At 35.1% G+C, this 15,101-nt stretch overlaps 1 protein-coding gene across 1 annotated transcript in view; it reads left to right on the top strand.

The window, feature by feature from the left end:
• The window catches only part of Sec63 (translocation protein Sec63), a 31,543-nt gene extending 16,442 nt beyond the window's left edge, over positions 1 to 15,101 (top strand). The window contains exons 10-16 of the mRNA XM_071599553.1: positions 762 to 909; positions 1,049 to 1,242; positions 2,875 to 3,024; positions 4,155 to 4,256; positions 4,827 to 4,958; positions 5,288 to 5,491; positions 8,316 to 15,101. Of these exons, the coding sequence (XP_071455654.1) occupies positions 762 to 909; positions 1,049 to 1,242; positions 2,875 to 3,024; positions 4,155 to 4,256; positions 4,827 to 4,958; positions 5,288 to 5,491; positions 8,316 to 8,456 (1,071 nt within the window). The 3' untranslated portion in view covers positions 8,457 to 15,101. The remainder of the gene's footprint in view (positions 1 to 761; positions 910 to 1,048; positions 1,243 to 2,874; positions 3,025 to 4,154; positions 4,257 to 4,826; positions 4,959 to 5,287; positions 5,492 to 8,315) is intronic.

Below are 15,101 nucleotides of genomic sequence, written 5' to 3'. Positions count from 1 at the left end.
GTTATATTTACATTTTTAAGCCTTTCATAAGAGAATTTACTAATTCTGAGTACCTTGTGACAAGTATTTTATATGGCTTTAATTAGATGTCATTAGGTTGAATTTAAACCTCCTTATTTCTTGGAAGAATATGCATATGTATTCTTTTACTTCATCATTGATAAAATAATGCTCAGCTTGGAAACTCCCTAAACAGAGCATTATGGCTTGATTATTTCCTTGAGCCAACTCATGGCAATTTTGGTGAGGTATAATATAACCATTTGATTTGTTTATTTAAAAGGTAAATTGTGGTGAAGTAATAGAAAATTCAGTTAGAGTATTAAATTTATCTGTTCTGTGATAAATTCAAAACCAAGTACCTTGAGAGTGGCTTATTATTGTTAACAATTTAGATGTTCAAATGCCAGTGTTTGAATTTTCTGATGTAATTACATAATAATTTTGGCCTGCATTCTACGGAACACCTCTGCATCATTATGATGCATTATTAGAATAGAATGGCTCTTGTAGTAACCTGATCTAAATTTTCATTAGTGGATCGTAGATTCTCAGCCCAGCAGACATCAGTCGCAGAAATTTTTAAATTAAGGCAATTATCACTTTTGAATGCATGTAAGAGGGCAGTGAAAATTCAAAAAAACTTCCATAAACTCCAATTCAAAACTTACAAAAAAAGTACATGAGAGAAGCAATTGGCTAGAAGCCAGGCCCCTGAGTTAATATCTCTCGGATAATCTTTTAATATTCTTTTCTTTCAGAGACACATAAAGAGCATACAGCAGTTTGCTCAGATGAAAGCCGATGATCGTAGAGCATGCCTTAGGTTCTTGTCTGATGAACAGTATGAAAATGTACTGAAAGTTGTGGGAAGAATGCCTCTTGTTGACTTCCAAGTGAGATCAGAAGGTAAATTTGTTTGTCTTTAGAATATTTGATCATCTCGTAAAAACATTTTTCAAGCCTTTTTGTAAGTGCCCTCATTGCTATGTAGTTCATCTTGTGATCATATGTGATTGAAGAAAATTATATGTTAAATAATCCACAGTAATTGATGATGAAGCTCCAACGGTCTACACAGCGGGAGCCATAGTGACAGTGACAGTTTCCCTAGTGAGGAGGAACATGGGTGAGCTCTTTGATAAGAAGATTATTTCATCAGGGACTGAAAATACAGAGGAAGTGCCAGCTGAGGAGGAAGGAGAGGGTGTTGAAGGTGAAAAGAAGGAAGACCAACAGCAGGTACATACTGTATTCTTGATATTCAGTGGACTCTTGTTAGGATATTTTTTAAATGGCATAGAATTTGGAATATACTAACCAGTGTTCTATCACAAGGCTGTGAAGCTCAGTCAGAAGATGCTCTGTTCTGGGAAATAGCATAATAGGAATTTTGATGAGAAAGGGAATAATAAAAAATGAAAGAGGTGGATAGAAATATTTTTGGGTGAGGATGGGCAACTTCCTGGCTTCTTGACAAATAATTGATGGTTGTCTTCTCTTCTAACTGGAGACCTGGAGAAATAGACGTGATATCAGAGAGCATCCTGATCAGAGTCCACTTCATTTAAGGTTGATTTTTGTAGTGTGCTTTGTGTTAATTGTGCTTCAATCTTTAAACCTTTCTTGAGAAAGGCTTAAAGATTAACTCTGAATCTTTTGTACGAACTTTTAGATACTGTGAGTTGTAAATTTCCCAGGGGCTTACATTTCCTCCAAAGCTCTCTCCAGGTGTTATTTATACACCATGTGTTTTACTCATTTTAGCAAGCACAACTTCAAATCTAAACTTTTTTAAATAATTTTAGAGATTCTTGCTCTATCCTTTTGTGTTGTGGGCCACATTAGTGATTTCAAATGTAGTAGTTTGTAAAATCTTAAAAATTTTTGGCTAAGCATTTGTGATTTAAAACAGTTTATTATTTCATACCCATGTTACTTATTATTTACAAAATTGATACTTACTATTTACAAAAGTGAGTATCTATTTGTATAGGTAAGTTTGAAAAGGTTCACTAGATTTTGATTGTTTCCAAGTAATAATATCATTGTCTATTCTATGTATGATAAAATTCCAATTTTTTATTCCATTTAACACTGGAAATAAATACCAGAATTCCTTAAATGAATGTACTTTTTGATGAAAATTTTCTTTTAAAATTAAAAATGAGGGTTATGTGCAAATTATTGGTGAAACAATTCCATTTTTTATGAATTTTTGTCATTTTTGGATAAATCATTGATTGTACTTTTAATTTTCTCAGCTAAATACACCACCACAAAATATTTTCAATAATTGCTGATCAAATTTGCTATCTTAAAATTGAATCAGCTGTCAGAGCAAAACATACACTCTGAATATGTTCATTATAATCACCACCACAGTAATCAACTCTGAGATTGGTTTGGAGGATAGAGCCTAACTTTTACTGAGACCAATGGTATGTAAACATTGTCTTAAGAGGGTATGAGGGGTGTCAGTTCCTTTACCTGTGTTGCCTGTGGTTTCCTATGGAAAATCTAGTCCCTAAAAAATCACAGCATGGGCAAAGCTTGAGGGTACCCTGAGAATTACCCAGAATCGAACCCAGGCCCTCAGGTCTGTAACCCAAAGCTCTATCTGCTAAACTACCTCATACTCTCATTCTAACGGTGAACTAGAAAATTTTTATTGATATTTTGTGCTGAATCCAGAGAAAAACCCTTCTTTTCTTTATTTGTTGGTGATAAATGTAAGATATGTGACCTCCTTTTGGCCTTCCTGTATCTCCAAGTCTTGCCTTCATATGGTACATAACTTGAAGAAAGCATGCTTTTCATGTCTTAGGCATGTTTTAATGATATTATTGTTTTTGTATCTATGTCTGTTTTTAGGCTTCTAAAAGGCCTGTTTGGCAGAAGCAGCAGAAGAAAGGGAAAAAGGGGGGTAAGAAAGGCCCTTCTGGCACCAAGAAGCCTGCCTCCCAACCCTCAAAACCTCTGCCTCCCCCCAAGAAAGGTACCGAAGAAGGTGTAGTCAAAGAGGTAACACATTAGCTCACATATATAGTCCTTAATATTTTTTAGCACAATCATAGAACATTTTTTTTGGGATGAGTATGGAGAAAGTTCCTTTTTTTTGCAACAAATCAAGTTATGAATAAATGTTTAATGATTATTTACTAGTAAATTAAATCAAATAATTTTTCAAGTCTGAGATTATTCTTAATTGAATTTCTATCAGCCAGACATGACCATATGAGATTCTCTCATAACACACACTCTGTGTTTGTTATCTGGTAGAAAATTTTTTCTATCTTTTCCTCTTTCTTTATCACTCCAAACCTGATATTTAAATGACAAACCTGAAAACTACAGTTTAAAACTTACAAACTTAATGCTTTAAGTGCCATGGCAAATTTTACTTGTAGATAACAGATATAGTATGTTTAAATGTGAAAAACCTGTTAGCGGAGAACTACCAAAAACCTGCTGTGGCTTGAATGTCTTATATTGATTACTAAAGTCAAGAATGTTTTCAACCTACTTAACCAACCCAAGAATTCTTTTATGTTTTCCCCCTCTATTTTCTATTCCCATTTGTGGAATTCCATGTTTATTGTCCGATTCTGATGACTTCTATTAATACACCTAATTCTAGGTTACTATCACCTCACTATATTATACGTAGTGTAATTCTTGGATATGTTTGCCTTGTAAATAAAAAAGAGAAATTTAAGAACCTTAACAAAAATTTACCATAGATCATTAAATATTTTTATTGGAATCTGTGAAGAAAACCTTTCTTCATGTCAGAACTGTTGTAGGTATGGCTTTTTGTATGTGGCTATGGTATTGTTAATCTGAAATCTAGACTTCAATTTTACAAGTTTCATGTGTTCAATGTATTTGGTATTTTACGAGTGGCAAAGGCTTGGTAAAATATTTCTGGAACATTAATGGATGTTGATTAAGTTACTTAAAATTAAATTAAGCAAATAATTTAAATTAGTAAACTTATGCCACAATATTGTAGGTCACTAAACGTTGTTTTGTGATTTACCCTGGTTACCTAATTGGAAAAGTATTTGATTAATGGAAATTGATATTTTTGCTTGATTCATATTCATGCCCTAAGTGGATATTCTTATATCAGTGTGCAATTTTTTATTTAGGAACCAAAGAAGGCTGAGAAGCCTGAAAAAGCTGAAGCTGTAGATGACAGTGAATGTTCAGAAGACGAAGGGGAAAGGTCTGAATCCGAGGATGAGAAGAAGGTATAATTAGCTAGAACAAATGTGCAATTTTGATTCTTTGTACTAATGCTCATTATTGCTATAAATTATTCACTTTTCCATTTTTAGTGCATTTTTTTATGTTTTGCTTTTCTATGAAAGCAAATAGAATGTGCAGTTTTATGCTACAAATCTAATACAGGAAAGGGTTGATGCGATGGTGATATTATTTTTAGTTAACCAAAATAATGCACTACTGGGTAAAGAGACATCATATTCGATAGGGTTTGGCATTTTAAGTAAGTGCTAACTACACTACTTCAAATATATTAGAAACTTTACAATTGTGAGTTTATTATAGAGAATTAAGGTAATCTAAAGCTGGCATATTGATGTTGTAATTAAACAGGGATTTTCTTTTTTTTGTTAATTAATTTAGTAAATTATTTAGTAAACTCATAAATAAGAAAAGCTATGTTTTAAGTGTTATATTTAAATGGATACTGCAAGAATCCCGTAATGCTCCTTCAAACTATTGAATTTAGTGAACTGCAATTCTCTCCAGGTATGGTTTCTGTGGTCTGATTTAATAAATTTTTAATTCTATTATAGGGAAGAAATTCTTCCATAGATGATGAAGACACTGAGTGGGAGAAGTTTCAGTCAAGGCTAGCCAAAAGGGAGAAAGTATTAGAGGGAAGGAGTAAGAAGTCTCATAGTGTACACTGCCCATTTTTTGCAGACGTAAGTATATATGCTGTAGTGAATTTAACTGCCCATTTACTCCTCTCTTTTGATGAGTAAGCATGTACATTTTTTTGTTGATGTAGAAACTGAATGTCAGTTCTGAACTAATGACCTGATGTCAGTAATTGTGAAGACAAGATGTTCATTTTAACCATTTAAAATATCTTATTTCTTTTACTCATCTTTTAATTGTCGTGGAGTTCCATAAAATTGGAATTAAATGGCAATTTAGTGTGTATGCTGACAATTTTTTTGTATTATTTTAACTTTGATTCAATATAAAGTCAATTGAATCTTTTAAACTGATTGCCCTGTTTTTTTTCTAGGATAAGCAAGAGTATTGGTGGGTTTACATATGTGATCGGAAATCACGCACTCTGCTCACAGCTCCTTGTCACATTACTGCCCTTGTTGATCATGAAGAAGTTCAGTTAAAATTCACCGCTCCTCGGTGGCCTGGTGTTTATACCTTTACTGTTTGGCTTCGATCAGATTCATATTTTGGTTTTGATCAGAGTCATGATATTAAGGTATGTGAAGGATTTTTAATTTTTTGTATTTATTCTATTTATTTAGATGGCTAGAATGTCTGATATGATAAAAAAATAAACCTCCTTGTATGAGGGTAATCCCAGAAGTACACGACCTAATGAAGAACACACAAAAATTTTGGAAAAAAATTTATTAATTTTTCAACATAATCTCCTTTCAGCTTTACGACTTTTTCCGCTGATGTTCAATAAGTTCGATACCCTTTTTACGATTAGAACTTCCTAGCTCCTCAAAATAGCCATTAATTTCCGACATCACTTCTTCACAGTTGGAAAATCTTTGACCAGCGACCCATTTTTTCAAGTTTGCAAACAGAAAATAATGAGGGAGGTAAATCTGGCAAATAGGGTGCATGACGTAGCAAATAAACTTAAAATTCATGAGTGTTGGCCATTGCAATAACAGATTTGTGAGCTGGTTCATTGTCTTGATGAAACAACACTTTCTTCTTAGCCAAATGCGGCTGCTTTAGCTTGGTTTCTTTGCTCAAACATTGTAATAAGTTCACTTAATACTCACCGTTGATAGTTTTTCCTATTTCAAGATAGTCAATGAAAATTATCCCTCGTGCATCCCAAAAAACTGACGCCATGACCTTGCCTGCAGATGATACGGTCTTCACCTTCTTTGGAGCTGGTTTTCCATGTTGAATCCATTGTTTTGATTGTTCTTTATTCTCGGGTGTGAAGTAATGGACCCATGTTTCATCCATGGTTATAAAACTGCGCAAAAATTCTGCTTTGTTACTGTGAAACTTTGCTAAACACTCAATTGAAACATTTTCACGACACTGGTTTTGATTGAGTGTGAGCAAGCATGGCACATATCTTGCGCACAGCTTTTTCATGTCCAAATTTTCAGTTAATGTGTGATATACCGCACTTTTTGAAATGCCGACTGTCAGCTAGCTGGTGCACTTTTAGTCAACAATCATCCAGTATCACTTTGTGGATTTTCTTCACCGTTTCTGGAGTCGTCACCTCATTTGGTCGACCAATGCGATGCTCGTCTTGATAGCTCGTATGGCCTCTTTTAAACTCAGCCACCCAATATTTTACTGTTATAAACGAAGGAGTAGACTCATCCAGAGAAGAATCCTGTTTAACTTTTATGTTGGTTGGGCTGAGGCCTTTCAAATAAAAGTATTGTATCACATAAAGATGAGCAATTTTCTGCATTTTCACAAATTCACTGAAAACGTTCGCTATTGATGGCTGCCAAACAAATACTAAACAACATGGCAATTTCAAACTTGAAACATCTGCTTTATCGATAGGATACTTTCTAATAAAACTGATATTTTTCAAACAACTATCGCCATCTCTAAGTTAGGCCGGGCACCTCTGGGCCTTTCCTTGTATTATGTAGCTTTCATACCACCTAATGTATATAGTATTCATAGAAACTTTAAAAATTAAGGAGGGATTAAGGGTTTGGTAACATTGGGCGGGTTTAAAACTTCATAACAAAGTAGCATGGATAATGGTGGGACTAAATAAAGCAAGTATACCCATTATTCTATGCTCATTTATTGTTTAACTGTATGCCTCTTTTCTCTAATCAGTGGAGAATATGTTTAGGGGTAAATAATTTTCATCAAAATTAACTTATATTATTTCACTTTTCTTGAATTCTCCAGGAAATGTGTAAAAATATAGATTTGTAAAAGTTTTGATTCCTATTCAATAATGTTTAGCCCTTAAAACAACTTTTGAGCATGCATGCACCATACCCCAAGAAAGGGGATGCCCCTCTTGTTGGAAGAGCAGCTATAGTAAAAGAATTCTCTCTTTCTTTCTCTGGATAATAGCACAGATTTTGTTCCTGTCATATCCTGCATTTCAGGCTTTTTTTAAATTTGTTCATTCAAATAGAATTACAATTTTATATTGTCACCCTCAAAATAACTTCCTTCTGAAGCCACACAGTGCTGCAGACAGTTCTTTCACTCCATAGCAGTGCTGGAACTCCGATACTGGAATAGCCTTCAGCTGGTAGGTTACAGCCGCTTGAATGTTTTCATCCGTCCCAAATTGAGTTCCCTTAAGGTGTTTTTCAACTTCAGGAAGAGAAAAAAGTCGCAAGGACTCAAGTCAGGCGAATAAGGAGGCTGAGGAGCCAAGGGAATGTTTCTACTGGCCAAAAACCACTGGTCCTTTTGGTCTTGCGAAAGGTTTTTGCTCAGATTTTTCCCATCCCCAATTCATTGGTCAAAATGAATGAACAGTGGAGTGAGTCAAATTCAACTATTCCCCGGTCATTCTGTCAACAGATTATCTTGAACCCACAAGATCCCAGATTCTGTCGATACTTTCTTCGGTTCTTAAAGATGAAGGTCTTCTGCTTCGTGGTTCATCTTCAATCAACTCTCTTCTTTCTGAAAATACCTTTAACCACTGAAAAACCTTGGGCTCTCGACAAAACACTATCTTCGTTGGCCTGCTGAAGTTTAGCAAGAGTTTCCTTGTTTCCACTGTACCCAAGTCTGAAGCAAAACCTGATAGCACACCGTTGCTTGAAATTGATGTCATTCATTTTTAGAACACAATAGAAAAAACTTTCACAAAAAAATCGCTACGGGCAACCAAATAACTCGAGCGAGTTCAAACCCATATTGATGGCGGATCACATGTGTTCTCCAGCCGCCCCTCCAAGCCCAGTGCCTCCAGTATTGCGAGAACGCTACGTTGCCAGTCCCATTACTTAATTTACCGGCCTCGTATGCTGGAAATGTTTATTAGTTTTGAGAATTTAATGTAGATGAGTAGATATTATTCATTTAGGTTGTTGATTTCATTGCAGTTGGATGTGAAGGAAGCCCCAGAGGTACCCACAGAGCATCCGCAATGGGACATGTCTGAAGAGGAAGAAGAGATGGAGGGAGAGGGTAGCGATCCGTCCGAATTCACTACGGATGAGGATGTTGAAGAGGAGCAAGAGTAATGAGGTCACTGCGAACTTGTGGCTGTTGCAAAAGTATGTTGTGTGAGTTTTTGCAAATGATGCTGTTTGGACTCGTCGAGCTCGAATGCATTGTGCATCTTGCTAGTGGTCAAATGAGCCTTCCCTTGTAGAGGCCAGTCGTGCAAGGGATGCAAGACAATTTGGGGGGGGAAAATTTTTGTTTCATCTGTGGGACAGCTATCGCTGCATACTTGGGAGGCAGCTGGCTTCAGTCAAAAGCTGTGGACAGACTTAAGTGAAATCATTCCATTCACTTTAATAAGTTGACACAACACATCCTGTCATTATATTATATATTTTGTATGTGAGGAAATCTTGGCATATTTTTTGAACTTTGGTCTTCAGAATATGAGCTCATAAATTATACTTAAGCTATCAGTTCAGTACAGAATGGACTAAATATTTTACTTTTGGATTAGTTGTTTTCTGTGTAAATGTAGTGAATTCATGGCACACCTCTTTATTTCGGCCGACTTGGTTCTTTGATTTTATATGAGCATGCGTATAATGCTACATTGTTATGCCTCTCTGGCGAAGTTAATGGTTTTATTTAATTGTTGAAAATGGGTTTGACCTCATGTGTGACCTTTTTTCAAATCTGGTTGTTTATAGTCAACGCCCATTTGAACTTATGGATTTTTAATTTATGCATTTAACATGATTTTTAAATATGGTTTTTCATAAGGTGCTTCAGAAGGTGAAATGCATTTTTATTAGATGTGTGCAAGACATGATTATTTGGGTTTTTGTTTGAGGAACATTTAACTTTGAATTGTGGGATGAAAGCAAACATATTTTCATACCTTAAAACATTTCCCTGGAAATATAACGGTGTGGTTCATATCATACACCTCAAGATTTTATCTCAAATTGAATTGTAGAACTGAATGGTGGTTAACAAGCCAAAGGAACATACTTTACCATACTGTATTAAGTTGTACTATGCATTATGCGTAATGGAATTGGAATCAAACCCTCTTCCCAACTTGTATAAGCCCAGCTTATGTAAACCCGATCTCAGGTGAGCTTTTTTTGAGCCACAAATCAATAGTTTTATAAAACGTACTTTTTTACTTTTGCAGTATGTTCTCAGAACATCATTTAGGTAGTTTATGGTGCATGAACTGTTACATTTTACTGAAATGGGGATAGTAGTGGCTGGATATTCTAAATAAAATGAACTTTTATAGTGCCTCCTGTGATGATTTTAATGGTTCTCCACGAGCTACTATTATCACATCATGCTAATATTGATATTGAATTATAAATAATAGATTGCGTGTTACATTTCATTGGATTTTGTTTCCTGTTTTCATCCGTTTCAATGCAAGTAAAAGGACCAAATGGTGGCATGATGGATTTAACATCTCATAAGCATAAGGGATTTGATTTATAAATGAAAACGAAGATATTGTATAAGTTAAAATCTGAGTAAAGCATATATTATTCCTGCATTGTCTCAATGCTTCATAAGGGTAATACGATTTTGATTCACACTCAGTTAATGTTCCCATGTTTTCATTTTCTTCAAAATGTGGGTAGTCTTGCCCTGGGATAGTGCAAAATTATCCTCAGTTCTGTTTTTAGTTGGCTTCCTTCATATTGGGGCTTTTTAATAATTTTTATGCCAATCAACAATCCCTTCCTAGAAAATTTAAGGGTACAGTTAATGCATTTTTACATTACCTTGTCCCTGAGATTTGAGACAGTCTTTGGTGGGCTGCCCCTGATCTCTCTGCTTAAGTCCTCATAAAATCCAGTAATTGTATGATCTAGTTGGTATGGGTAGGCAACTTCAATTTTGGATAGATGAAAAGATTAGCGTAGAAAGACATGTTTGTTGTAACTTCCTGTAAATCGAGTGAACTCTTTTTATAAAGTGTTAATAGTGGAACTGATTTGGCAAGATTTAAATCAGTGAGAATTTAAGTACACCACAAGTGCTTCTTTTCAAATTGTGAAGTTGTTTTTCACAGAGCACTTAAAATACTGAATTTATCTCATTGTTAGCCCATCATAAGCTGCGCCCTACTGTTTTGTGAAGCTCTCTTTATTCCTTAGGCTTGCTATTACAAGAGTATGCATGGATTGTTAAGTCATGAAAAATTGATAGCCACTTTGTCTTATAATAAACTTTATTTTCTTTAAAATTTGTTAAAATAACATTCTTGACTATTTCAATATCCATGGCATGTTGTTTTGCAATTAATATAACATCGAATATTCATCTAGATATTTGATGGGCAACATTTCCATGTCACTTTCTGCAGTGTCATCAATTATTAATTGGAATAAATTTTGTTTAAGGGAAATGCCTGAGAATTGTTACATAACTGTACTTTCCAAGAGGAAGTAGAGATTATGTATTCTATGGCATTTCTTCTTGCGTTTACCCTATTGAAGGAGAATTTGATAAAATGAGTAATTATTTTGGTGCCACAGGATGTTCCTTAATTCATGTTCCACTGAATAGGTGTTAGGGATTCAGTTACTTTTATTTGTGAAATCCAATGGCTATGGTTATATCGATGTTAAGAATAATTGTTTTAGACCCAGATCAGGTTAGCCAAGAAATGTTGATTGCCATTTTTTGTGGTGGATATGTGACATAAGGACAAGGTATACTGTAATCACATTCATAAATACAATCTGCTATTGATAAATGCAAATGAAAATTGCATATCGCAATGGAAATTCAAGGTTTATATTGATACTGATTCCTCTCATCAGTGGTTCAGTAATTTTTAATAACAAGTTCATCAAAACACAAAAATTAAGGCACATAAAAACTAGCCAACTTGGAACCTGTAAGTAAGTCAGGTTGGATGCATTTTGCAAGCCAAGTATTTGAGTTCTTTGCATTTTCAAATACTTATTGGTTTTGGTGAATGTGATCAGAGAATTCATTTCTTATCTCTCCAAATTTGTTTTACCTTTATAGCCCATGAAACTCACATTTTTCATTCAAATCTTATGTATTTCTTTTTGTCTAGCCTCTATTTATCTGAATTATTTTCTTAAAATCCACAGGCATCACTTTTTTATTCTTACAGTCCCTGCTTGTATGATGTTTTACTTAGTTTAAGTAATATACCAATTAAAATAATTCAAAATTCCTACCTTTTGGTTTACGTGACCACAGTTATAAAGAAGCTACAAAGAGTTGAGGTTACCAGCTATGGGCAGAGAAATTCTTCTTGAGGTCAATAATGTAAGGCTCAGTTTTGTGATGCATATTTTCTATGGTACACCTGAAAGCTTGTACGTACATGTATATTTCAGAATTCCCAATATTTAGAGACTTGTTTCTCGTGTTAACTTAACCAGGAACTTGAAAACCCAAAGAAATAAGTCTTGCACATTTCTAATTGTTATAATGCCCAGTGAACATGATATTTTTCAGTGGTGTGGTGTGAAATTTAAAAATTATTGTCAGCTACACTAAGCAAAAAGTATACCATATTTACTCGTGCAAGGAATGATATGCTCATCAATATACTAATGTAGGTGTGTTAAGTTTGTGTCCATCCAAAGCTTTCCTTAAATCATAAACTACCAATTAATAATAATTTACCTATGCATCAATTCTCCTATGATTGGCTGAATATCCTTGTTTGGGTAAATGAAATAGGAAAACTAATTTGGTGCGAAAGTGTTTTGATAACCAAATTTTTCTTTCCTAAGGATGTGTGCTACTCTTGGTAATTACTTCATTCTGTGTGATTGCATTTCATTGATTAATCTCTTTATATGGGGACTGCCATAGTAATATTATCTTAAATCACTTATACGAGGGGGGACCCAAAAATAACAGGAATGTTGTTATAGATTCTTTAGTTCTCGATATATTTACATTGAATTTGTTCACCTTCAAAGTATTCCTAATTGATCATAATGCTGTTCTCCAAACGATGCTTCCATTGTTCGAAACATTTCTGAAATTCATTTATCGCGATGACCTTTAGGCCTTTAGCAATTTTTGTTTTACCACCTCCACAGTATCAAAATGCTTTCCTTTCATGTCCATTTTGAGTCTGGGGAGCAAAAAGAAGTCACAGGGAGCTAAATCCCGTGAGTAGGGAGGTGGATAATTGATGTCATGTCGTTTTTTGTCAAAAACTGCATCACGGAGAGGGTGGTATGAGCCCTCTCCGTGAGTTGTCATGATGGAAGAACCAGTCGCCTGTGTGCCAAAGATCTGCTCTAGAATCCTCTGAATTGAACTCCATGACACTCCAGAAATCTCACAAAGTTTATCAATGGTTCTGCGATGATCTTCTCGAATGAGGGCATTGATTTTGTTGACGTTTTTGTCAGTTCTTGATGTTGAAGAGTGGCCTGAATGTGGTTGGTCTTCAATTGGCATTTCACCATTTTTAAAATGTGTAAACCACTCGTAGACTCTGGTTTTGCTTAGGGCAGCTTACAATAGTTTTGGTGGCCGATTTCCCCAACAGGAAACAAATTTCCACTGCAGCACGTTGCTCTTGATAATCCGCCATCACGTTTTTTGCCTAAATGAAAGAAGTTTTTTCACTGAAACAGCTCTCACGGATGGAACGATTCAGTCACAGCGACGGCGCTGCACGTACTGATGCAGGTTGCGTGAGACTGATATACGACCGGCTGAATAAAGGCTTCCCCCACTCTCGCTCCCCACCTCAGTCCAATTCCTGTTACTTTTGGATCTCCCCTCTTATGTATGAAAGAATATCCTGTTTTAGGAATGCTTCATATGCTACATATTTTATTGGTGTGCCTCAAACAGGTTCCCCTACAGACATCCTTATAAACTCAGATATTTCCATGTTAGAGGGAGCTTAAAAATCTAAAACTCCCTGCTGGATATTGAGTGATCAGGGTTTGAATCCACATCAATGCAAATGATTTTTACCCTTTGAAATTTTGGCATAATGCAAATTAACAGATGACTCTGTCAAAGTTATTGTTGGGGCATCTCCCGCAGTTTTTTTAATGATGGTGCAATTTTTCTCCTTGGGTGGGCACTTGAAAATATAGAGATGGCAAATGAGTGTTAACGGTAGTAAGGTGATAGAATGTCTAAAAAATCTGTATGTCAAAGAAGTTTTGTATCAAAATCAAATATTGAAAACTCTCAGGGGCAAATTTCACTAATCGTAATGCATGGAACATAAAAGAGTTATGATAATGCAACATTTCATGAGAGAAACAGCTGAATGATCAATAAAAATAAAGAAATGAAATTTCAGTTTTTTCAAGCTCATTGTGAATAAAAATGATTTGCAAAGTTGTGGATTAAAATGTTGGTGGTTGTTATCAAGGGAGGTTATAAATGAATATATTCAAAATTCAGTGCGTTTTCAATGCACGTTTGGGTGAAATGTTAATTTTTTTAATATCCCAAACTTTTATGGATTATGTATTTTGAAGTCCCTAGCCAGAAGTGAAAATCCTCGTTTCCTATGATCTTTTATAAATTTTGAGGGAGTAAATCATAAAATGTGAAGCATACAATGAAGCTCCCCAAAGTAAGTAGAATGAATTTGAGGGGGAAATGTATTGCAGATCAAAGAACCTTTACATAATGGCACCCTTTTACATTGATGCAATGATGCGAGTACCTCTGCCAATTATGGTATGCTTTGTGGTTGTTCAGACACCTAGTCATGGCCTTTTTATGCTTCCCAGTTACCTGGTGTTCCAAAATGGTTGCCTTTCTAGCTCCTTTTTATTCTAGGGAACAAAAGCAAGTCTGTTGGTGTCATATCAGGGTGGTAGGGTGGCTGGGGCAGGGTTGCCACCTTGTGCTTGGCTAGGTACTTGGGTAAAGATGGTGTGGGATGGGATGTTGTTATGGTACAGCCTCCAGTTGGCAAACATCCCCTTCCTGATGCATTGCACTCTTTTCCACAGCCTTTGAAGGACTTCCTAATGAAACTTGTTGTTCACTATCTGTCCCCAAGTCACAAACTCTTTGTGGATGGCTTCTTTTGAGTTGGAAAAGACAATGTGCTTATTTTTACTCATTTTTTGGACAGACCCTGTAAAGTTACAAAATAATCTAATTGCTGATAAAAATTACTAGTGATGCATCGCAAAAGAGAGAGGAACTAGTGAAAAGGAGGATTTTTTGTCCTCTTGTAAATGGAGGACACAGCCTATATTTTGACAGTTGTTTTGGAGAAAATGGAGCATGAGTAAATATGGTATGTCAATTTAAAAACCCAGACATCTCTTTGCACACCACTGATTCCCAAGGTCAGTTTTAAGAGAAGCATATTTTGTTATCATTATTACACTTTCTCTCTCCTGTCTTTTGTTTCTCATACCAGAGTGATGTCTAATTTTTTAGTGAGTTGTGAAGTCAAGAAGACAAGAAAAATAGTCAAGAAGAACTGTGCTAAGAGTTTTATGTCATGATCAAAGTTTTCAAATTATTTTTGTTGAAATTTAAAACCAGGACTCAACTGTGAATCTTGCAGAGTGGAGAGTCAATCATTATTAAGTGCTTCTAAGTAGCATCTTGATTCCAGATGTAATAATTTGGAAAGGCATGTCGATTGACCCAAATTTTATAATTATTCATCATTGGTATTTATTTGTTACTCTTGTCTATTTTAATATAAATATGATTTGTAAACA

This window comes from Hetaerina americana, unplaced genomic scaffold (genome assembly GCF_022747635.1).
Source record: "Hetaerina americana unplaced genomic scaffold, ioHetAmer1.1.p SCAF_11, whole genome shotgun sequence".
Lineage (NCBI taxonomy): Eukaryota > Metazoa > Arthropoda > Insecta > Odonata > Calopterygidae > Hetaerina > Hetaerina americana.
The sequence above is the reverse complement of the archived record's forward strand: the minus strand, read 5'-3'. Positions and strand labels throughout refer to the sequence as shown.